Here is a 26,074-nt window from a genome sequence, read left to right as displayed (position 1 = left end):
CTGGATGCTCCCTTTTTCCTGATAGTCTGGGTGAAGGAAGGTGAAAGATGAGCCCTGGGTCTGGTAAGGCTGGATTCCTGGCTGTTTGCAGTTGAGCTCAATTCCAACCGACGGAGGAAAGATAAGACACAGAGATAACGGAAGGAGAACAGAGGGAGCGGTGGTTGTTGCTGGGTGGACAGAATTATTATGGTGGCTGTTTACGCCGTGTTTACTTTTGGCTTTTCAGTAATAAGCATGTGCTTCATTTGTAATCATAAAAAGGAATCCCAGAAACAAACTGAAAAAGAAAAAGGACTTGGAATCTTTGGGGGCTGGGGCTCTCCCCACTGCTCATTTGGTTGGGTTTTCACAGAACATGGATTTTAAGTTAGTTCCAACTGACTTTTCAACCACAGGGTGAGGCAGAGCACAAATAACGGGTGGAAACGTGAGTAGAAAGCTCCCCAGGGACTTCCCTGGTGCTTCAGTGGCTAAGACTCGGTACTCCCAATGCAGGGGGCCTGGGTTCGATCGCTGGTCGGGGAACTAGATCCCATGTGCTGCAACTAAAGATCCTGCATACTGCAACTAACAGCCGGCACAGCCAAATAAATAAATACTAACAAGACAAAACAAAAAACCCAACGTGAAGACAAATTTGAAAAAAAGGAAAAAAAAACAACTTGGAAACTACAGCCCTTCCTTTCCTGGTTTTGGTTTTGACTGAGTAAGACAGGGTCAGCTGCAGGTGCCCCAGCTTCTGTCCTGTCTCCAGGAGGCTGGGCCCTGCCCCTCGGTGAGCTGCACCAACTTCCCGTGCGGAGGCCCATTCACCTGGAGGTCTGCACACGCGGCAGCGTGTTTCATGGCGCAGACTCTGGCTGCAGAAGCACTGAGGGTGTAGTAAAGATGCAGATTCCCAGGGCCAGGGCCACACTCTGTCTCTGTGGGGGTGGGGCCAGGACTCCTGCTTTAGCCAGCTCTTTAAGAGAACTCTGAAAAACTAAATGAACTTGGGGGAATAAGAAAGTGTGGAAAGGGATAAGTTAGCATTGACAACAGGCATCCCCTCCGAAAACTGAGCCTATGCTTAAAAATCGTTGCTGTTGCTTCAATTTCAAGAAAAGCTATGACAAACCTAGACAGCATATTAAAAACCAGAGACTTCACTTTGCCAGCAAAGGTCCGTCTAGTCAAAGCTACAGTTTCCCCAGCAGTTATATACAGATGTGAGAGCTGGACCATAAAGAAGGTTGAATGCCAAAGAACTGATGATTTCAAACTATGGTGCTTCTCTCAGAAGACTCTTGAGAGTCCCTTAGAGAGCAAGGAAATCAAACCAGTCAATCCTAAAGGAAATCAATCCTGAATATTCATTGGAAGGACTGACACTGAAGCTGAAGCTCCAGTACTTTGGTTACTTGATGTGAAGAGCCAACTCATTGGAAAAGCCCCTGATGCTGGCAAAGATTGAGGGCAGGAGGAGAATGGGATGACAGGATGAGATGGTTGGATGGCATCATCGACTCAATGGACATGAGTTTGAGAAAGCTCCAGGAGATGAGGAAGGACAGGGAAGCCTGGCGTGCTGTAGTCCACGAGGTCTCAAAGAGTCTGACATGACTTAGCAACTGAATAACAACAGCGTTAGACCATAAAGTAACTGTGAATATTTCATACAGTCAGAGACTCTAAACTTTCAAACACAGTTCACTGGAAAATCAACAGCTCTCCCAGAAGACAGCACAGCTTAGTAGTGAAGAGCAAGCAGGCTCAAATAACACTTGAGCATGTTCTTCAGCCTTTCTCAGCCTCAGCTTCCTCATCTATAACATGCAATGTGAGCAGAATTCACCCCATTGTTGGTTGGGAAGATTAAATAAATGCAATCAGAAGTGTGAAGCAGTCAGCACAGGACTTGGCCCAGGACGCATGCCCAACTAATTTAAGACACACCTACGACTGTTGTTAAAAGTAACTGAACAATAAATTTAAACTTCAAAATAAAAACAAAAAAACTGAGATTCTATGAAAAATACCTACAGCCCTTTGACCAAGGTATTGAGCATTAAGTGGCATAGTATGGATGATTCTGAATTAAGAATTATTAATTAAGACTTATTTAATTAAGACTTATTTGGCATAGTATGGATGATTTTTAAAAATTTAGACATAACCAAGCACGCAGAAGTTGGCAAGTCATCAATCTTGCCCTGCTACTGAAGAAGAAACACAAAAGGGTGCTGTTCTTTACCAGAATTATGAGTAAAGGATACATTTGATGTGACCACTGCTATTCTCAGGGACTCTCTGAGCTCCCTGTGGTCGTCAGTATTTTCATGGCCCCCAGGCTCTGCAGCGCTCAGTGCTGTCTGCTTATCCTTGAGGGGGTGCGGACAGGCAGCGAGTACGGCCTTGTAGGGTTCAGGGGTGCCCATCAGTGCTCAGAAGGGGAGGAGCCATGAGTTCAGGAATCCTAGGAAAGGGCTTCCTTTCATTCTCAGAACACCCTGAGGGGGAGGGGGGAGCCACCCTCGTACTCCATCCTCACCCTCAACATAGCAGTTTTTCAGTCACTGGTGTATACAATAACCACTCCTGAGATTATGGTAAGGGGATCTTGGATGGGGCCTAGATTCTATGTGAACCCACATTCAATGAGAAGCCCTGGGCCAGCCACACAGGACGAGAACCATCAACCCCCTGATCATTCCTCCCTGTTATCTCCAGCCCTCATCAATAGCACAGGTTTATCTGCTCCGTGTCCTCTTTTATAAACTTCTGGAAGATAACAGCTTGTCAGACTTCTCTAGGATTCTGCGGAATGTTCAGCAAATGACTCAGGTTCAATAAAATTTTTTTGAATACAGTTTTCAAAAAAGTCAACATTTTTCTACTGATTTTGATAGATCGCCCTGGTACATCAGAATGGGAGGTACAAGTTGTGCTTTGGGGGCACATTCCCTAGGGAAATGCAACTCCTATCTCTGGCAGGTTCCCTCCTTCGGCACGAGCAGTTAGCAGCCCCCATGTGAACAAGCGTACAGGGGCTCCCCCACCAACCCTCCCTAGTGTGAACCACTGGAGACCAAGGGGGGCAGGTGAGGGGAGCTGCAGTGCTGGCCAGCTGCCAATTTCAAATCAGGACTGGGTGTCTGGGACTTCTCTGGTGGTCCAGTGGCTAAGATTCCGTGCTCCCAATGCATGGGGCCTGGGGTTCGATCCCTGGTCAGGGAACTAGATCCCACATGCCACAACTAAGAGTTTCCATGTCACAGGTAAGGATCCCAGATCCCACATGGTGCAACTAAAACCCGGCACAGCCAAATAAAAAAAAAGAAAAAGACCGGGTGACTAAGGGCAGCTAAGGAGATCTAAGAAACTAAGACACAAACAGAGGGTGTACATATAACCTCAGCAATTATTGCTCGACAGTAAGTTTTCTAATAAAAACTTTACAGTGCTTCCACAGGGGATCCTCCGGTGACCGGGCCCGGTGGGTGGCATGGTGGCCGCTCACAGGTCTGTCCAGGTACTAACCCCAGGAACCTGGGCATATGTGGCTTGGTTTGGATAAAGAGTCTTTGCAAATTGTAGTTAAGTTGTTGCTGTTGTTTAGTTACTAGGTCATGTCTGCCTCTCTGCAACCCCATGGACTAGATTATCCTCAATCCAGTGACAGCGTCATTATAAGAGTGATGGTCATTATATCAATCCAGTGATGGTCATTGTAAGAGACAGAGAGAACACAGGGACTTCCCTGGTGGTCCAGTGGCTATGACTTTGTGCTCCCAAGGCAGGGAGCCTGGGTTCGATCCCTGGTTAGGGAACTAGATCCCACATGCCGCAACTGAAAAAAAAGATTCCAAGTGCCACAACTAAAACCCAGCATAGGCAAATAAATTTTTTTTTTTTTTAAAGAGAGAGAACATAAAGAGAAAAGGAGACGGTTATTGGAGATGGAGGTAGAATGTGGAGGTCCACAGACACAAGTCAAAGAGGGCCTGCAGCTGCCAGAAGCTGCAAGAGCCAGAAGGGCTGTGGGACAACTTGATTTTGGATTTCTGGCCTCCAGAACCGGGACAGAACACATTTCTGTTATTTGAAGCCATCCAGTACAAATACACTGGGGCTTCCCGTCTCTGTACTGAGTTCTTTCTATACTTCAGTCTTACCACTCACATTGCCACTGAAAACAGACTGACACCGATGAGATACACAAGCATGTGTGCAACTTTTCTAAATATTTCCTTCTGGTAAAAAGAACAGTACCTATGCATTAAGGAGATTTAGAACTACAGACTGTGGTAAAGTGACGCCATTTCCGGATGCCATTAAGTCGGGCCACTGGCTGATTTCAAAACTCTGTCCCTTCTGCGTCTTGCCAACCTGCATGATCCAGCTGGGAGTCACAGCATGTTCAGGGTCTTGTTTTTGTTGTTGCTGTTAAAAATCTTCAGTTAACAAGTTAAAATCTCAGCCACGGCATTTCATTGTGCAGAGGTGCTAAAAGCTATTAGGGAAGGGGCCGTGGTGGGGTTTCCGTCTGAACATCCCTGCTTGCGTGCTGGGAAGACCCAGCATCTGAGGGCTGTGTTCTCAACAGCTCCACCACCGCCCTCCAGAGAAGCCCCCCTCGCGTGCCTTCTGCTTTTCTCACCATCTTGCTTTTCCACATGCACATCCTCTCCAGTGCTGCTCCGTCCTTCCTGACAAAGCCAGTGTCCTCCCAGACGTCAGGGCTCAACGACTCCCATCATCAGTTCGGAACCCGGGTGCCTCATTCCCCGCCCTTCTCGAGCACCTCCCCGCCTGACCTCCATCTGCGGTCAGTTAGGGTCCTTTGATCCCTGAGTCGTTCTGAGGGGTAGTGGTGCTTGTCCATGACTGGGGGCCAGTGGTCACCCAGCTTCCTACCTCATCTCCCTTCTTTCATCCACTCTTGCCCCTCTGTGTCCTGCTTCACAAAGCAGCCCGAGTGAAAACAGAAGTTAATGTAGTAAAACATGAATCAAACTGAGTCACTCCCCGGCTCTGCGCCCTCTGACAACCTCCCAGCTGATGCAGGGTAAACTCCAAAACCCTTACCAACAATGCCCTCATGCCCAGCCCTTGGCTGTCCTCCAAACTCAAGTTCTGCCAGCATACACTGGCTCCAGCCGGGAGCCCCTGGAAATTCCACAATGAGGTGACCAGGGAGACCAGCGCTCCGGACGAGGTGATGAGGGCCTGGGTGGGGCAGCAAGGGGAATGGACAGGCTTTCTGCTTCCGCCTGCCCCTGTGAAAGCGCACGCACCTGCACCCACCATCTTTTTCCTTCCCAAGTCACTGTCTCTGCTTCAGCTGTTGAGAGCCTGGCTCCCAGCTCCAATGCTGACCTGCCCAATCTGAGGAGACTTCAGGGTCCACGTAACTGACCCAGTCAACCACCAGCATCAGAATTTCAGGAGTCCCTTTTAAAGCCTTCAGTCCCATGTGCTCAGCTGTCTGTCACGAGCTTCAGTCTGAACTGGCCTCAATCTTTGCATCTGCTCCTCCTTTCAGATCTCAGCTTTGAGCACCCACTGCTCACCCGTGCACTCTCAGATCGAGGTTCCGTGACGCTGCCATCCTCTCCCAGCCAATCGGTAGCTCCCCCAACTCACACCTACCCTGTGGGTCCCGCAGCAGCAGAGTCTTTGGGGAGCTCAGATCATGGCCCCTCACAAACGTGTGACTCCACAGGCCTCTCAAAGCTTCGATTGACTACTCAACCCATCTGGAAAGATCTCTCCCTCCTGTTTTCCATGGCACTGTTTTCTCCTGATTCTCCTCAAGCCTCTCTGACTATTCACCTTTCTGTCCATCTCAGGGGCCACCTTTTGTCTTCCCCTACTCCCGATGTGCTGGTGGGCCCTCTGTATTTAGCCCCGTCCCCCTCCCTGTCCACCCTCTGCCACAGTGGGTGACTTCATCTGGTCTGATGGTTTTGGCCATCCCCTATGTGCTGGTCCATCTAGTCAAAGTTATGGTTTTTCCAGTAGTCATGTATGGATGTGAGAGCTGGACTATATAAAGAAAGCTGAGTGCCAAAGAAATGATGCTTTTGAACTGTGGTGTTGGAGAAGACTCTTGAGAGTCCCTTGGACTGCAAGGAGATCAAACCAGTCAATCCTAAAGGAAATCAGTCTTGAATACTCATTGGAAGGACTGATGCTGAAGCTGAAACTCTAATACTTTGGCCACCTTATGGGAAGAACTGACTCCTTGGGAAATCCCCTGATGAAGGTAGGAGAAGGGGATGATAGAGGATGAGATGGTTGGATGGCATCACCGACTCGATGGACATGAATTTGAGCAAGCTCCGGGAGTTGGTGATGGACAGGGAGGCCTGGCATGCTGCAGTCATGGGGTCAACAAAGAGTCGGACATGACTGAGCGACTGAACTGAACTGGACTGTTTGCTGATGATTGACAAACCTGCAGCAGTCTTCCCTTCTCACAGAGAAGGCAGAAAAAACCCAAGGATCTAGATGGGTAAATGATTACTCCTAAGGATGGGCATTGGAGAAGGAAACAGCAACCCACTCCAGCGTTCTTGCCTGGAGAATCCCAGGGACTGGGGAGCCTGGTGGGCTGCCATCTATGGGGTCGTACAGAGTCGGACACGACTGAAGTGACTTAGCAGCAGCAGCAAGGATGGGCATGGGGCTTCCCAGGCGGTGCTAGTGGTAAGAACCTGCCTGCCAATTCAGGAGACATAGATTTGATCCCTGGGTTGGGAAGACCCCCTGAAGGAGAGCACAGCAAGAATGCCTGGAGAGTCCCATGGACAGGTGGGCTACAGTCCATAGGGTCACAAAGAGATGGACACAACTGAAGCGACTTAGCACGCATGCACACACACAAGGACGAGCATACCTTTAGACATTGCGAAGGCTCTAGAGTGTGCCTTTTAGCTATACTCTAACCGCCTTCTGTTTGCCAGCGGGTCTGTTTAGGATAGTAACTAGGGCCACTGTGCCCTTTAGGGCCCCTGGAAGCAAGCTGGCGATGACGAACTTTCATAAACCCAGTATCATAACAGATCAAGCCAAATCCTCGTGTGTTACTGTAAACACTTAAGTCCATCAACAGCCCATCTCTCCTTTCTATTATGGGGTCCCCACTTCCTTCACATGGTACTTACTCCCAAGTACTCCGTGGTCAGAAGCTTCTCCCCCGAGAGCTCTCCAAGCTGGGGCTGGATCAGTTCGTCCTTGTCCAGATCAGCTTCCATAGTGTCATGGTCCTCCTGTTTCAAAGGAGACATGAAGTGAGAGCTCTGACCCCGCTGGCAAGTCCCCAGAGGGTGGCTCCCTGAGCAGCCACCAGTCGTGAAATGGGAGGGCCTTGGGTTGGCACTTCAAGGGTCTTAAGGGCAGAACGCCCTCTGCTCATGACCTCCATGAAGATGAAAAGGAAAATGCCAACCCACCTCTTTAAGAAGTCTCATGCCTAATGACCACTTCCATGACCACAGGTGGGAACAGATTCAACAAGATGCTACTGAACGGTCTCTCCTGGTTACAGTTCTCAGAATGTTTTTCTCTGTGAGGTCAAGACCATGTGAACCAGCCAGCCTACAAATAACTATTAAGCCCCTCCATATGCACAGGCCTTACAGGGGATACAAAACTGTATACTGTAGGCTTGTTCTTCTCATGAAGTTTACAGTCTGTAAATGAAAAGACTCAATAAAAAGATAAGAGTTGTTCTGCTTCCAAGAAGGAGTGGACATCTTTTCCCCTGTTGTTCCCACTAAGCAAAACCAAAAATACTGGACATTATGTACCAAATAAACCTAGGAGACCCTGAAAGGTGGCGAGGAGGAGGCAGACTGGCTGGCTGTTCTGGGACACAAGGTATGAAAGGTGGTGAGTCCCCGGCTTTACTTTTTGCCTTAGAGATTCTAGGCTTGGCGTTGAAGAGGGCAGCAACCCAGAAATGAGAATGGGAAGACAAAAGCTTGCCCTCTCTAGCCAAAGAACCAGCAAAGGGGGGTGCCCAGTGTGATGGGACTTTTAGACACTAAGCAGACACCGGAGCAAACACTGTCACCCCTCCTGCCCAACCAACCCCCAAGCACACCAGCAAAGGAGCTGGGAATTCTGCCCTCGCCAGGCTGTGACATCACTGTGGGGGGGGGGGGTCATATCAGAGAAGGACAAGTAGGGAGGGGGAGTTTTGACCCTGCTGGGTGGTAATGAGCCCCTCCACACCCCCGCACCAGGGAGAGAAGGGACCTGGTGGAGAGCCTGGACTTCCGCCCCCACTTGGCGGTAGTGAGATGTCCTGTCCCCCAGCTGGGGATGGGGTCAGAGGAGCCCTGGTGAGACTCCAGATGCCCACCACTGCCTTGTCTCTCCACGCTCCTACGGTGTCGGGGGGCCGTGTGGGGAGCAGTAATGCGCCGTTCCTAGGCAGAAGCCTCGTAGGGATGGAGAACTCCCACCCCCATTCTGCACTAACGAGGAGTCTCCTCCCCGCTCCCCCTCCACTGGGTCTCCACAGAGACCACGGGCAGAATCGGGACTTTTACGCACTTCTAACAGTAATGAAGAGGAGCCCCTGCTCCCCTGCCAGAGCATCGTCAGAAGAAGCCAGATAAAACAGAAGATTTACACACGACAAAAGTTTCATCACACAGTATCCAAAGTATCGGGGTTTAAATTAAAAAATCACTCATCATACCAGGCATCAGAGTTCTCAAACTGAATTAAGAGAAAAACGATAGATGCCAATATCAGGATACAGAGATGTTAGAATTATCTGAAAAAAATTTAAAGGATCCATCATAAAAATGCTTCAATGAGCAACCACAAACACTTTTGAAACAAATGAAGGAAACAAAGTCTTGGGGTTTCCCTGGTGGTCCAGTGGCCAACACTCTGAGCTCCCGTTGCAGGGCACCTGGGTGTGAACTGGGTCCCACATGCTGCAGCTAAAAAGATCCTGAATGCTGCAATAAAGATCGAAGATCCCATGTGCTGCAACTAAGACTCAGTGCAGCCAAATAAATAAATAAACAAAAATAAATATTAAAACAACAATTAAAAAAACCCCAGCAAGTCTCAAGAACATAGAAAAGGAAGAACAAAGTAAACCCAGGGCAAGCAAAATGAAGGCAACAATAGAGAGAAGAGCAGGAATCAATGAAAAGGAAAACAGAAAACAAAAGAGAAAATTGGTGAAACTACAAGCTGGCTCTGAAAAGATGAATATAATTGTCAAACCTCTAGTGAGACTGACAAAGAAAAGAGACGTAAGTTACTGATATCAGGTATGAAATAGAAGCTATCACTACAGACATGCAGACATCAAAAGGGGTGGGAGGGAGGTTCAAGAGAGTGGGGGTATGTATATTTATGGCTGATTCACATTGTTGTATGGCAGAAACCAATACAACATTGTAAAGCAATTATCTTCCAATTAAAAATAAATTTTAAAAAAGGGATAATAGGGACTACTATGAGCAACTACATAAATTTGACAATTTAGATAAGAAACACAAATTATTACATTCTCATAACCTGAGTAATCTTATAACTATTAAGAAAATTGAATTCATAATTTTAGAATCTCCCCCAAAGAAATCTCCAGGCCCACATAGTTTCACTGGAGAATTCTATCAGACTTTTGAAAAAAAAGTAACATCACTTCATGGCAAATAGACGGGGAAACAATGAAAACAGTGACAGATTTTATTTTTATTTTTAAAAATGTATGTATTTTAATTGGAGGCTAATTACAATATTGTAGTGGTTTTTGCCATGCATTGACATGACTCAGCCATGGGTGTACATGTGTTCCCCATTCTGAACCCCCCTCCCACCTCCCTCCCATCCCATCCCTCAGGGTCATCCCAGTGCACCAGCCCTGAGCACCCTGTCTCATGCATGGAACCTGGGCTGGCAATCTGTTTCACATATGATAATATACATGTTTCAATGCTATTCTCTCAAATCATCCCACCCTTGCCTCCTCCCAGAGAGTCCAAAAGACTGTTCATTACATCTGTGTTTCTTTTGCTGTCTTGCATATAGGGTCATCATTACCATCTTTCTAAATTCCATATATATGCATTAGTATACTGTATTGGTGTTTTTCTTTCTGATTTACTTCACTCTGTATAATAGGTTTCAGTTTCATCCACCTCATTAGAACTGATTCAAATGTATTCTTTTTTACGGCTGAGTAATACTCCATTGTGTATATGTCCCACAGCTTTCTTATCCATTCATCTGCTGATGGACATCTAGGTTGCTTCCATGTCCTGGCTATTATAAACAGTGCTGCGATGAACATTGGGGTACACGTGTCTCTTTCAATTCTGGTTTCCTCAGTGTGTATGCCCAGCAGTGGGATTGCTGGGTCACATGGCAGCTCTATTTCCAGTTTTTTAAGGAATCTCCACACTATTTTCCATAGAGGCTGTACTAGTTTGTATTCCCACCAACAGTATAAGAGGGTTCCCTTTTCTCTGCACCCTCTCCAGCATTTATTGCTTGTAGACTTTTGGATCGCAGCCATTCTGACTGGTGTGAAATGGTACCTCATTGTGGTTTTGATTTGGATTTCTCTGATAATGAGTGATGTTGAGCATCTTTTCATGTGTTTGTTAGCCATCTGTATGTCTTCTTTGGAGAAATGTTTGTTTAGTTCTTTGGCCCATTTTTTGATTGGGTCATTTATTTTTCTGGAATTGAGCTGCAGGAGCTGCTTGTATATTTTAGAGATTCTTTGTCAGCTGTTTGGTTTGCTATTATTTTCTCCCATTCTGAAGGCTGTCTTTTCACCTTGCTTACAGTTTCCTTCATTGTGCAAAAGCTTTTAAGTTTAATTAGGTCCCATTTGTTTACTTTTGCTTTTATTTCCATTACTCTGGGAGGTGGATCATAGAAAAGATCCTGCTGTGATTTATGTCAGAGAGTGTTTTGCCTATGTTTTCCTCTAGGAGTTTTATAGTTTCTAAAAATATGGAACACTTCACGAATTTGCATGTCATCCTTGCGCAGGGGCCATGCTAATCTTCTCTGTATCGTTCCAATTTTAGTATATGTGCTGCTGAAGCGAGCACGACAGATTTTATTTTCTTGGGCTCCAAAATCACTGCAGGTGGTGACTGCAGCCATGAAATTAAAAGATGCTTGCTCCTTGGAAGAAAAGCTATGACCAACCTGGACAGCATATTAAAAAGCAGAGACATTACTTTGCCAACAAAGGTCCATCTAGTCAAAGCTATGGTTTTTCCAGTAGTCATGTATGAATGTGAGAGTTGGACTATAAAGAAAGCTGAGCACCAAAGAATTGATGCTTTTGAACTGCGGTGTTGGAGAAGACTCTTGAGAGTCCCTTGCACTGCAAGGAGATCAAACCAGTTAATCCTAAAGAAAATCAGTCCCGAATATTCATTGGAAGGACTGATACTAACGCTGAAACTCCAATACTTTGGCCACCTAATGCAAATAACTGACTCCCTGGAAAAGACCCTGATACTGGGAAAGATTGAGGGCAGGAGGAGAAGGGGACAACAGGATGAGATGGTTGGATGGCATCACTGACTGGATGGACATGAGTTTGAGCAAGGTCTGGGAGTTGGTGATAGACAGGGAAGCCTGGCGTGCTACAGTCCATGGTGTCGCAAAGAGTCAGACAGGACTGAGCGATTGAACTGAACAGAACATCAATTTCATCCAATGTTCTCCAGAAAATAGAAGAGGAAGAAATATTTCCTAATTCATTTTATGCATTACCCTGGTACCAAAACTAGACAATGATAATATCTTCATAAAAAGAAGTGTGTGGATGTATACTCAGTAATGTCCAACTCTTTGTGATTCTGTGGACCGTAGTCTGCCAGGCTCCTCTCTGTCCATGGGATTTTCCAGGCAAGGATACTTGAGTGGGTTGCCATTTCCTTCTCCATGGGATCTTCCCAACCCAGGGATCGAATCTGCAACACCTGTGCCTCCTGCATTGGTAGGCAGATTCTTTACCACTTGAGTCACCTGGGAAGAAATACTTGGGTATAAATCTAACCAAATACGTATAGGACTTGTATGCTGAGAACTACAAAACACTAATGAAAGAAATCAAAAAGGTTTAAATAAATGGAAAGACAAATCTTGTTCATGAATTAGAAACCCAACATAGAACTTCCCTGGTGGTCCAGTGATTAAGAATCCACCTTGCAATGAAGGGGATGCAGGTTTGATCCCTGGTTTGGGAACTAAGATCCTACATGCAGAGGAGCAACTAAGCCCATGCCTGGCAACTACAGAGCCCAAGCACTCTGGGACCTGCACGCCACAGCTAGAGGTTCATATGCCTGACGCAACAAAGATCCAATCTGCTGCAGCTAAGAACTAACACAGCCAAATAAATAAATACATATTGCAAAAAGAAACCCAACATAGTTAAAATGTCAGTTCTCCCCAAGTTGATATATAAGTTCCATGTAGTTTCTATAAAAATTCCAGCAGTATTTTTCTGTAGATGGACCCAAGACTATTCTAAGATTTATATGGAAGGACAAAGGAAGTCGAATAGCTAAGATAATTTTGAAAAAGAAGAATAAGGGAGAGGAATCAGTTTACTAGATTTCAGGACATTATGGTTGACAAAGATCACTGCCTGTTATTTCAGTAAATGAAGGATGTGTGTGTACCTAGTTACTAAGCTCGATTCAACTCCTGTGAGCCCATGGACTGTAGCCCACCAGGCTCCTTTGTCCATGCGATTTCCGAGGCAAGAATACTGGAGTGGGTTGCCATTTCCTTCTCCAGGGGATCTTCTTGACCCAGGGATTGAATCCATGGCTCCAGCCACATCTCCTGCATTGCAGGTGGATTCTTGACCACTGAGTCACCAGCGAAGCCATCAGTACTTACAGAGCTATCAGCCAGTGAAGCTGGTTCTACACAATTAAGATGACTATCACAGGAGTAATTTCAACAAGTCCAGACACTTGCATCTTCCCAGACACAGAAAAGCACTAAAATCATTAACTTGAGATGTCTAGTAAAATTCCTATTATAGCTGGCTCCTCCCTTATCTCTTTGGAACAATTCTTCAGAGCTGTCTGAGAGGCTATCTCTCAGGCTATAGTCGTCAGGAAGGTCCCAAATAAAACATAACTCTTAATGTTTAGGCTGTGCATTTTTTTCCAGTTGACATTATGCATATACTAGAATTATGATTGATAATCTTGATACTGGCAGAGAGAGAGACATACAGATCAACTGGACAGAATAAAGAACTTCAAAACAGACCTACACAAATATGTTCAACTGATTTTTGACAAAGATGCAAAAGTAACTCAACAGAGGAAGGACAGTCTTTTCAATAAGGAGTGCTGGAGTAACTGGATATGCACAGGGAAAAAAATGAACCTTACACTAATTCTCACACCTTATAAAAAAATAACTCCAAATGGACTATGGACTTACATGCAAAACTATCAAATCATCAGAAAAAAAACCAGGAGAAAATCTTTAGGATCTATGGCAAAGCAAAGGGTTCTTATACTTGAAGTACAAAAGGAAAATTTGATAAATGGGAGTTTTATTGAAATTTTAAAAGCTTTTGTTCTCTGAAAGACCCTGTTGAGAGGACAAAAAGAAAAGCTATAGACAGGGAGAAAATATTTGGAAACCATGTATCTGAAAAAGGACTAGTATCTAAATATATAAAATATATAAAGAACTCTCAAAACTCAACAGTAAGTCCCCCAAACAGTCCAATTAGAAAATGGGCAAATATATGAAGCGACATTTCACTAAAGAGGACATGTGGATGACAAACAAGCACAAGAAAATGCTCAACATCATTCGTCATTAGGAAAACGTAAATTAAAACCACAATAAGTCACTCCATACTTATCAGAATGGCTAAGTTAAAAAAGAGTAACAACATCAAAAGCTGGTGAGGATGCAGAGAAAGTAGATCTCTTCCTAGCGGGAACACAAAGCTGGTACAGCCACTCTGGTACACAGTTTGGCAGTTTCTTAGAAAGCTAAACATGCAACTACATACAACCCACAAGTATGTTCTTAGGCATTTATCCTAGAGAAACGGAAACTTACTGTCACACAAAAATCTGCATATGAATGTCCACAGCAGCTTTATCTGTAGAAACCAAAACCTGGGAACAACAGACGTTGTGCCATAGGAGAAGGGTAAACAAACTGTGGTCCAGCCACACCATGAGCTATTGACCACACGCGCACCTGGATGAAGCTCCAGTGAAATATGCTGTATGAAAAAAGCCAGTCCTTAGTGGTTACATACTATATGACTCCATTTACATAACATTCTCGAAACGACAAAGCTCTGAAAATGGAGAACAGATTAGTGGCTGCCAGAGTTTAAGGAGTAAATCGGGTGTGACTGTAAAAGGGATCCGGTGGTTATAGAAACTTCTGGCTCTTGAACGCATCCATGTTAATACCCTGGCGGTTGTTATACTGTAGTTTTGTATAATGTTAGCAGTGGATGGTGGAGAAGGCAATGGCGACCCACTCCAGCACACCAGGCCTCCCTGTCCTCAAACACACGTCCATTGAGTCTGTGATGCCATCCAACCATCTTATCCTCTGTCTTCCCCTTCTCCTCCTGCCTTCAATCTTGTCTGGAAAATCCCATGGGCGGAGGAGCCTGGTGGACTGCAGTCCATGGGGTCGCTAAGGGTCGGACATGACTGAGCGACTTCACTTTCACTCTTCACTTTCATGCGTTGGAGAAGGACATGGCAACCGGCTCCAGTGTTCTTGCCTGGAGAATCCCAGGGAGAGAGGCTGGTGCGCTGCCGTCTAGAGGGTTGCACAGAGTTGGACATGACTGAAGCGGCTTAGCAATAGCAGCAGCAGTAGCAGCAGTGGATGGAACTGGGTAAAAGGTATACAAGATTTTTCTCTATTATTATGTGAATCTACAATGATCTAAAAAAAAAGTTTTCAAATATACAAAAAGAGAGGAGTTAAAAACCAAATAATAGTATATATGATAATAATAGTAAATAATAATAGTATATATATGATGGTGTTGGAGCAGACTCTTGAGAGTCCCTTGGACTGCAAAGAGATCAAACCAGTCCATCCTAAAGGATATCAGTCCTTGGAAGGACTGATGTTGAAGCTGAAACTTCAATTCTTTGGCCACCTGATGTGAAGAACTGACTCATTTGAAAAGACCTTGATGCTGGGAAAGATTGAAGGCAGGAGGAGAAGGGGAAGACAGAGGATGAGATGGTTGGATGGCATCATGGACTCAATGGACGTGAGTTTGAGGACAGGGAGGCCTGGCGTGCTGCAGTCCATGGGGTCGCAAAGAGTTGAACACGACTGAGTGACTGAAATGAACTGAACTGAACTGAGTATATATGAACTGTCTCCAGCCTGTGTCTAATCAAACGCCAGCTGGCACTGGGGAAGCTGTGGTACTCTCCCCGATTCTCTGCCAGCACTTCGGAGACTACACTGTCCTCTGTAGGTTAAATTATGAAGATCCATACAAGACAGACCAGGGACTTTCCAGTCATTAAGTCCAGTCGTTAAGACTTCATGCTCCCAATGCAGGGGGCACAGGTTCGATTCCTGCTCAGGGAACTAGAGCCTACGTGCTGAAAGTAAGCCCTGGGGCAGTCGAATAAATATGCGAATTAAAATAAGTTATAAACAAATAAATAATACAAAACTGACTATCCCGTCACCTGACTGAGGTAGGATCCAAGGAAAGAATGTGTCTGTGTGAGGGGAGCTGGCCTGCTGTGGAGTGAGGCCAGAGGAAGGAAGAGGCTCTGGAGGAGCAGCAGGCCCAGGGCCCGGCAGTCTCAGGGCAGAGGGCTGCCCCAGGCCGGCATGTCTGGGTGACAAGGGTCCCTGACATCCTCAAGCCAGGCCTTCTCCTGAATCTTCACCCACTCAACCACGTGGAATTTGCTTCCTCTAAAACTTGCCAACAGGAAGAGGAATCTCTGCTCTGCAAACCTAAGTACCTGTCCTTATTTCCAAGCTGATTCCTAGCCATTTTGGTGAATGTGATTTATCTGAGTCAGTTTCCAAAGGATACCAAAGCCCCCAGTTCCCGTGAGGACTGCCTTTGCGGGGTTGGGGCAGGGAGGCTGTTCCAGGGTGCATCCCTGTCTCCACAGGTCTCTTCACCACACAGTCAGTCAGTGCCACCTGCCACCAATAGACCCTGTCACCCTGGGGTGGGGCGGGGGGCAAGGGGGAGGCTGTCTTAGGAAAGGGGGATTCGACTTATCCTAGGTGGCCCCCAGAGCAGACCAGAACCAGGAGACTCAGGAAGGTTCCAGTCCACCCTGGAGCATGTCCTCGCCCTCCGCGCTGTCTTACTCGCTGCGGGGGCTGCTGAGGAAACGCTACCCACTCCAGCTTACATGCGAGCATGGAGGAAGCCGCTGTGCACTCCACAGCACTCCACCTCAGCTCTCACAAGGACTCCGTGGGGCTTCCTTTCATGACACCTGCTTTGTGTGATGTGGAACCTGAGCTGGAGAGGCGTGCCAAGCCCACAGGGAGAGCCTGGCCTGGAGGGGGAGGTCTGGACTCTAAGCTCAGGGTAGCCCCCTTCACCCAGAACTTTCTGACTCAAGACCTGGGGCCCTGCAGAGAAGCCTGTTTCCAGGGAGGCGCAGGCTGGACCTCAGTGCCTGGTGGAGATTGAGCACAACGTAGAGGTAGAGAGAGGGGAGAGGAGGGCCAAGGTCTGGATCCGCACCCCCACCCTCCCATTCCTCTCCCAATCCCCCCAGCCCACCCCGCCCCACCTCGTCCTCTCTCTTTCTATCCATCCTGTCTCATCGTGGATGGAGAACCCATTCTTGACTGAACTGGAACACCAGGTTCATGGTCATTCAGCCCCTTGTCCTGATCATTCTCCACGCAAGGGCTACTGCCTTCTTTTGCTGTTCACCTGAGTTGGCAGCTCTGCCAAGTGTGGTGTACCCGCCATCCTGAAATTTCACTCGGGGTTCCTTAAAGGTAATGCTATGTGAGGCCCTACCTGAGGTCAGGTCTGGGACAGCCAGGTAAGGTTTTGCTGCTGCCTGGGCTACGAGTTTAGCTTTACTTAAAACACCAGCATCTTGGTGATCAAATAGTGTGTACATTATATGACTATTTTAGGAAAATGACTGCTCTTTGTGGATGAAGCACTGGGCTCTGTGGTCAGAGTGAGTGGCAAAGGGTGCTGGGCGGTGGAGTAGGGTTTCATTTCTTTTCTAGGGAACGAAGCCATGGAGGCACCAGCTGGCAATAGGCATGTGAATCACAGTTTCACAGAAGTATTGGTGATACACCACTTCCCCGCCAGGATGAAATAGGAGACCTTAAGAAACAAAACAAACGTCCACATTCCATTTCAATGAAAAATAAAAGGTCAATGGCTAAGCTTAATCAACGCTAGCAAAAGTATTTCTCTACTCTGGACAACAAGTACATATGTAAGACACTCACTTGCAAATACACAAACTAACAAACATATTCTCAATCATAAGTTAAAGCCTGACTTACTAACTTCTTGTTGATGTTTGACAGAAAACAGTAAAATTCTGTAAAGCGATTATTCTTCTTAAAAAACAAATTAATTAAAAAACAAATTAGTAAGAGATTCACTGAGATATTCAATTTTTTTTTAAAAAGCAAATTGATGCTTTTTTAAAAAAATTGAAAGTACTTCATAGTTAAATTCGTTGATAACTGATACACTTTGGAAAACACAGGACAGTTTCTATATTGGCTCCCTAATATATACGACTCTACAGCAGTTAACATAAGTCAGAGTGTCTATGCAAGTGCGGGGCCCGAGAAAGAACCAGGGCACCTCAGCCAGTCTGCTTCCACCTGGAGACTTTACTTCTGCCACAGTTTTTCTTCTGCCAACATACAGGCAAATACACTGGGTGCTTTCAAGAATATCATGTTAGTGTAAGATGCAGAAATGTGAGAAAATGGATGTGAAAGTCATTATTAAATGGATAGCTCCTGGTTAAGAGAGTTAGTAGTGAGGCTCTGATTAGACCTGATTCTTATCAGTGCCTGAGCTTCTCCCTCCAGCAAATGAGATCATTTAAAATCGTGCCCCTTTAAAATCAGGACTTACTGACTAAGGAAATTTCTTAAGTTTTCCATATGCTGTATACACATAAACAAGTCACTGTCATGGTTTTTCTAAGAAACACTGATATCAGCAAAAAGGAAACAGAGGCATCGTTGAGACTCCTGAAATGTAAAGAACAGAAGGAAAAGGAGCTGTACTGGAGGAGCTGGAAGGTGCTATTAAACAGAGTTGTTGCTGTTGAGTTGCTGAGTCCATTCTCGGCAACCCCAGGGACTGCAGCCTGCCAGGCTTCTCAGTGATAGTATTTCCCAGGCAAGAATATGGGAGTGGGTTGCCATTTCCTTCTCCAGGGGATCTTCCCGATCCAGGGATCGAACCCTCATCTCCTGCATTGGCAGGCGGATTCTTTACCACTGAGCCATCAGGGAAGCCTTTAACTTCCATACTATTGAGGCAAGAGCTTAATTCAATACTAGTCTGTTTCCAGCAACACTTGGGAAACCAGATGCAGAGGGAGGTTCGGGAAGGCAGAGGAAATCATGAGATATGGTGGGAAACGTAAAGAGAGAGCCCATAAAACTGACGCCTGCTGAAAGCAGGGCACTGGGCTCACCTGTGCCATTGGGGCTGAGTGGGGTGGAAACCACTGAGGACGTGTCAGAAGTTTCTGAAATGGGCACACCTAGGAGACACTCAGGGATGACCTTACAGCTTCAGCCTTCTCTCTGGGACAGGAGAGACTACTTTCTACCAGTTTTCCCCAATTTAAGTGGGTTTCACTTGCGTAGAAACAGTACCAGCCACACTGCTGGCTTCCCCAGGCTGCTTGTGAATTCCAAACGACGCATATTTTGCAATCTACTCTGTGAAGTAAGCAGGTGATGGATAAGGAGTGCTTGGAGAATAAATGCCTCATTAGGGTGGGTTTTAAATACCATTGTCGGGAGGAATTTTACTAAAATTACTGGTCTTTATGTACTTGGGCAGAATGCATCAGATTACTAAAGGGAGAGCCCAAGGATAACTGATCACGTCAAGAAATTAAGAATGCCTCAATAAAAAAGGCACTTGAGCTGAGAAGAATTTAGATGCTCTAATACGAAGCTTCCCCATAGTGGCTCGGTGATCTTATGACACTACAAGATTCTTAACTGAAGGCTTTAGATACATAATACTCCAGACAAACCAGATTCTAAGCAGTTGGCCTGAAAGCAAAACTAAGGTTGACCACTAAATGCATTTGAAAACTCAGATTCTTGCAGATACAATGCAGAGCACAGAATGTATTCAAGTCGTTTTACATATGACAAGCGAAAGTATCGAGTGTGTTTTCCACTTGAAATAATTATAGGACTTCTAGCAGCAGTTTAAACTTGAGATACCTTCTCAGACCCTGAATTGGAAATCTTGCTCTTTGTAAAAATAAGGAAAAAACACTCCACATGGGAGAGAAAGGGTGGACCAAGGTGACCAGGTAGGCAGTGTAACCAACCTATTTCCCCTAGCATAATGGATTTTTTTCCAATTTTGCAGCTTTTTTTTACGTGTGTTCCAGGACTGCGGATGCAAGCAGGTTCTGAGCCCTGGAGGACTCGTTTTGAGGCTGAGCTGTTCTAAACAGCAACTTCCCATCCACAAAATGACATTCCTGGGGGGCAACGACAACTGGTTTGACAACCAGCCCAGTTCATTAACCACATTATAGAAACCAGATAATCCGTAACACCCTTCGCTTCCTTGGTTCTTCTAATCCAAGGCTTTAGCTGCCCAGTTTGCTTGCTTAAACTTCCCTGAAGTCTATGTGAAAATGACAAGACAGGTGGAAACGACAGTAGTGTTGCTCTGAGAGAAAGTGAAAAAGAAAATGAAAGTGTTAGCTGGGCAGTCGAGTCTGACTCTTTGCAATCCCACGGACTGCAGCCCACCGGGCTCCACTGTCCATGGGATTCTCCAGGCAAGAATACTGGAGTGGGTTGCCATTTCCTTCTCCAGGAGAATCTGGAGAATCCCCAACCCAGGGATCAAAGCCTTATCTTCTGTGTCTCCTGCATTGCAGATGGATACTTTACCACTGAGCCACAGGAGAAGCCCTGAGAGAGGCCGAGCTTACAAAAATATGTCACACAGAGAATCAGAGAAGACTGGGAGGCTCAGCAACTCTGGAAGTGAAAGACAGTAGAAAGATTTGGTGGGACAGAGGGAGGGAGCCCACCATCATAGCAGTGTCTAGACACCGTGCTGAAGGCAGACAAGAGGACTCAGGTAACTGAGTTCCTTCTTTAATTTTAAAAAATTATTTTTAAATTTTTGGCTGTGCTGGGGCTTTGTTGCTTTGCCAGGGCCTTCTCTAGTTGCAGAGAGCAGGGGTACTCTTTCTCTAGTTGCAGAGAGCGGGGGTTGTGGTGCATGGACTTCTCATTGTGGTTGCTTCTCTGTAGCGGAGCACAGATTCCAGCCACTCGGGCTCCAGGGGTTGTGGCACCCAGGCTCCGTAGTTGCTGACTCTGGGCTCTAGAGCGCAGGCTCCGTAGGTGTGGCGCACAGGCTTAGTTGCTCTTGTGAGGCATGTAGAATCTTCCCAGACCAGAGATTGGACCCGTGTCCCCTGCACTGGCAGGCGGTTTCATATCCACCGCACCACGAAGGAAGTCCTGAGTTCCTTCTAAACAGGAGTATGCTCAAGAGATGCGGGGGTGGACCTGGCACTTGGGGAATCAAAACACCCCAAGTCTGGGTGTGTCCCTCCTCAATCCTGAGTGACTAGGGAGGGGCTAGCTAATAAGCAGAAACCACCATCCCAGATATGGAAACGTATCTGACACAATAAGGTACACCAGCAAGCAAAGTCACAGGGAAAAACTCTTATTCTATAAACCATGTCAAGTTCTGAGATAATGTTTAGATGAACTTCAAAGTCCTCAAAGAACTAGATGAAGGAGATTTGATAAGTAAGGATTTGTCATGATTTCTCAAGCGCCCTAGGTAGGGAGGATGTGTTTTTGGGGGGTTGATTAGGAATCTGAATTTGGTATTTTAGGAAAAACAGGGAAATTTAGGAAGAGTTAAGAAAATTTTTCACAGACTGGGTGTTATGAGAAGTTTGCTGTGGGAACAGCCTCCCTCTCCCTCCTTTCACGCATTGAGGGTATCCAACCCCTTCTTCCCCACTCTCCACCCCCAGCTCCATCCTGGCCACCCACCGACAGGCTCCAGCTCTGGCCAGGCACCACACCAGGGACTTCCACTTTAGCAGACGATACTGAAATGTCAAAATTGACTAATAAGCTCTGAGTCTGTGGCAGTAGTTCACAGGGATCATTTCATTCAATCCTCCCAACCACCTGATGAAATGGATATTTATAGCTGTACTTTACAGGTGAGAAGGAGAACACAGTGGCACCCCACTCTAGTACTCTTGCCTGGAAAATCTCATGGATGGAGGAGCCTGGTGGGCTGCAGTCCATGGGGTCGCTAAGAGTCGGACACGACTGAGCGACTTCACTTTCACTTTTCACTTTCATGCATTGGAGAAGGAAATGGCGACCCACTCCAGTGTTCTTGCCTGGAGAATCCCAGGGACAGGGGAGCCTGGTGGGCTGCCGTCTCTGGGGTCGCACAGAGTCGGACACGACTGAAGCGACTGAGCAGCAGCAGCAACAGGTGAGAACACCGAGGTCTGGGGTGCTGAACCGTGTGCCCTCGGCCACAAGGCTGGTGAGAGGAGGGGCTGGGCTCAAACCCTGGCAGGCTGATTATGGAACCACTGTCTCTGTATCGAGATTCAAATACTTGCTGTTTTCCCATTAAGCAAGTATTTGTCATTTCCAGAGTCTGTTGAGGCTACAGAGACGCTTCTGTGCTTGGCTCCTCTTACCCTGGACTTGAAATGAGGACATGGGCAGCACATACAATCAAATGCACCCATGAAAGGAGACAAGAACGTGATTCAAGACCCCAGCAGCTGTAACAGTGAGACAGTAGATCACGAGTGTCCTAGCCTTGGCTTTAACATGTCCCCTTGCCCACCCCCCACCCCCAGCTTTTCTGGATTATACTTATTCCGCATAGCTCCAGAAGGAGCAAGTGGATTATACAGACACAAAGGAAGAAATGGAAACTATCAATTTTTGTGTGTCCATTGTGTGCCACAGACTAATTCACTGATCTCACAACAATTCAGCAGTAATTATCTTTATCTTTATAGATGAAGAAACAAAGCTACTAATGAGAAAGAAAATATAAACCTCGACTGGGGTCTCAATGGAGTGGACCTTTGAATACCACCATTAGCAACTTAATTTTCTTAGGTGATATGGGGCATGGGAATATATTTAAGAAGGAATCAAGTGAAAGCAAAAACGGGTTCAGCCACCTTCGAGAGCAACGTGGCAGCATCTATTGGTAATAAAGACAAGACCCTTGTGCAGGGGTTAAGAGGATGAACTAGGGTGGCACATCTTGGTATGAACAAACCTCTAACATGTAATGTTGAACGAAAAAAAGCAAGTTGGTAAATGATTCATAGAGCATTATGCCATTTATGTAAAATTGAAAACCACAAAGCAATAGTGTACACAGTTAAGAGAGACACAGAATTACAGAAGCACAGAATTACCGTGGAATGTTACACACCAGGTTCCGAAAGGTGGTTAATTCTGGGGAAGGTGGGAGAGGAGAGCAGGGAAGAGATGGAGCCACAGCGGTCAGGTTAGTTTCTGGACTTTCTGGAAAGTTGAAAATGCTCCAAAATTTAAGAACGAAGTGATCATGGCCCTGCGTGATCCAGGCCCTGCTCTGGGAAGATGGTCTGGTGGCCACATGCAGGACAGGCTGGGAAGGGAGGAGACTGAGGCTTAAGTCAGGATGTGGAGCAGAAAAAGGAAATGAAGGGGAAGATGAAAGTGACTTTTAGAACCATGAGCCATAGCGTCTGGAGGATGATGGCAAAGTACGAGGGAGTAGGAAAAACCACAGATTCCGGAGCCACTGAAAGAGTACAGGTGCCTGGACAAGTGGGCAATTTAAGAATTTCAGTTTTTGTGAATGTCCACATTTGATTTTTGGGCTTTGCTGGTGGCTCAGATGGTAAAGAATCTTCCTGTAATGCAGGAGACCCAGGTTTGATCTCTAGATCAGGAAGATCCCTGGAGAAAAGAATGGCAACCCACTCCAGTATTCTTGCCTGGAGAATTCCATGGACAGAGGAGCCTGGTGGGCTACAGTCCATGGGGTCCACAAAGAGTCAGACATGACTGAGCGACTAATAATACACGTGATTTAGAGCCACTTATTGACCATACATCACACATGTTAGACACTAGACAGTTGACTCATTTAGAGAAAGTGAGTCTTTGTACACGGTAGAGTCTGGACCTCAATGAGGGCCCCTGATGCTAAGATGAATGATGTTAGATGCCTCTACAGCCAAGAAATTCACAAGGTCCACAGGCTACCTGGTCCCAGTGCCTCAAAGCTCAGTTCAAGGACACAGATGCCAAGCCCTGTTAATGACTTATTGTATTCAGTTGGCAACTGCAGTTCTCATTGTGATGCAGTCACTGGGTACTCTGAGTGACCCTTTAACACAAGATGAGTGCTAATGTCACTTTTCACTTAATATCTTCCAACAACTTCCCTCTTCTCTCAGAAAAGAGCTAATGTCCTTATATACATTACCATGTATAAAACAGATAGCTAATGATGGGAAGCTGCTGTATAGCACAGGGGGCTCAGCTCGATGGTCTGTGATGACCTAGAGAGGTGGGATGGAGAGAGTGGGAAGGAGGCTTAAGGGGGAGGGGAATATACACACACACACACACACACACACACACACACACACATATATATATATATACATATACTTAAGGCTGATTCACGTTGTTGTAGCCAGAAACCAACACAGCGTAAAGCAATTATCCTCCAGTTAAAAATAAAATTTTTTTAAAAAGAGCTAATTCCTTCTCAAGGCTCCAGGTGGTCTGACCCCATCCTCTGACTCTATCCTATTCCCTCCCCATTTCTTGTGGATCCCCAGGAGGTTTCAACTTTGACATTCGCTGTCCCCAGGGTCTACCTTGGGGCTTCTCCCTCAAGTCCTTCTTACTTTTATTGTTCTTTGAGGCACTCACCACCGCTTGAAAAGGTAGGAAATATTACATTTCTATTTCCTTATTTGTTTAAGGTCTGCTTTCTCCTGATAGGGTATCTATTTTGCTTACTGCCACGCCTGGACAGCTTCTGGTAAAGGAAAATGAGTAGGTCAGGCAATTCCCCTCTACACACATCAAGCACAAAATGTGACAAATTTATTAAAAACAATCATTTCAGGACACTGGAAAATGACCAGTGGCAGGTCACAACTGCTCACTGGGGAAGTGCTACTGCACTTGGGGCAAGCGTGGCGCTTTGCTGGGAGAGTTCCTGTCTATTTCAGGCAGTGAAAATCCACAGCTTTATTAACTGAAGGTGTGGAGTTGGTGGACGGCAAGTAAGAAACCAGCTAGAAGCTGAAGGGGGATTCCCAGAAGCAAGGGAGCCACAGAAGGCCTGAGATGATAAAACCTCCAAGCGACCTTGATGGACTGTTGACTACAGATGTGTGCAGAAAACCCAGGCAGCTCAGAGAAAGTTAAAAGCTTGGGGGAACTTGGAAATTTTCTAGACTTTTAAATGCATCCTTCAACCTACAGGTAACTCAAGTCACAGAAGACGGTCACTTGAGGCGGGTAAACATAATCTTTACCCAAATCTCTCACTGACAGTGAAACTATTCAGGGAGACCCATATGGCAGGGCAGGTAATAAGCAGAGACACCATGAGCTGCATGCCACAGGGGGAGAGGTTACACAGAGACCAGGCAAGGTAAATGATTACTCAACAACACTCAAGAAAGCAACACATAAGCCAGAATCATTGCAATGTATTATCTGCAATGCCTGGTTGTCAACCAAAGGCATTATCAGACGTGGCCCAAGAAACAGAAAAAATGTGACCTGCGCTCAGGAAATATTGAGTAGCCAAGAACTAACTTTGAGTGGGCCCAGATGTTGGATTTAGCAGACAAAGATTTCAAAATAGCTATTATGAAAACATCTACAGAATTAAAGAAAAATGAGCTCAAGAGCTGAAGAAAAATATACTAAAAACAAGTGAAAAACAGGGAAGTGGACCGTGTAAAAAGGAACCAGATGGAGTTCTAGAGCTGAAAAGTATAATTGAAATGAAAAATTCAGTGGATGGGCACAACAGTAGATGTGAACTGACAGAAGAATCAGTCAGTTGGAAAATGGAGCAACACAAAGCATCTGGTTTAAAGAACAGAGAGAAAAAACACTGAAGAAAAATAAAGAAAGCTCAGAGGTCTGTCACATAATATCAAGTATTCTCATACATGTGTAACTGGATTTCTAGGAAGAGAGAAGAGAGAGAAAGGGGCAGAAAAAATACTTGAGTAGATAATGGTTGAACTCTTTCCAAATTTGGTGAAAAACTGTAACTTATAGATCCAAGAGGACTTCCCTGGTGGCTCAGACGGTAAAGAATCTGCCTGCAGTGCAAGAGACCCAGGTTCGACCCCTGGGTCAGGAAGATCCCCTGGAGAAGGGAATGGCTACCCACTCCAGTATTCTTACTTGGAGAATTCCAAGGACAGAGGAGCCTGATGGTGGGGTATAGTCCATGGGGGTGGCAAAGAGTTGAACACCACTGAGAGACTTTAACGTCCACTTTTTATAGACACAATGAATCCTAAAAAGGATAAATACAAAGAAGACTACACCCAAACACATCATCATCAAACTGCTGAGAGCCAAAATTGAAGAAAAGAATCTTAAGTACCAGCAAGGGCAAAACAAGCACATTCAGGGAAAGAATGATAAAAGATACCATTAACAGCTGGCTTCTCATCAGAGACAAAGGAAGCCAGGAGACAACGACATATTCAAAGAGAGAAAAACCATACCCAGTGTAACTGTCCTTCGAAAACGA

At 45.8% G+C, this 26,074-nt stretch overlaps 1 protein-coding gene and 1 non-coding gene across 2 annotated transcripts in view; both read right to left on the bottom strand.

The window, feature by feature from the left end:
- The window catches only part of ARMC9 (armadillo repeat containing 9), a 183,007-nt gene that overhangs the window by 32,495 nt on the left and 124,438 nt on the right, over positions 1–26,074 (bottom strand). The window contains exon 20 of the mRNA XM_069578574.1: positions 7,152–7,256. Within this exon, the coding sequence (XP_069434675.1) occupies positions 7,152–7,256 (105 nt within the window). The remainder of the gene's footprint in view (positions 1–7,151; positions 7,257–26,074) is intronic.
- LOC138434965 (U6 spliceosomal RNA) lies at positions 10,975–11,081 on the bottom strand. Its single transcript, XR_011255011.1, has one exon. It is a non-coding gene; the product is annotated as a U6 spliceosomal RNA (small nuclear RNA).

The sequence above is a fragment of the Ovis canadensis genome, chromosome 2, assembly GCF_042477335.2.
Source record: "Ovis canadensis isolate MfBH-ARS-UI-01 breed Bighorn chromosome 2, ARS-UI_OviCan_v2, whole genome shotgun sequence".
Taxonomy (NCBI): Eukaryota; Metazoa; Chordata; class Mammalia; order Artiodactyla; family Bovidae; genus Ovis; species Ovis canadensis.
This window is presented reverse-complemented; position numbering and strand designations above follow the sequence as displayed.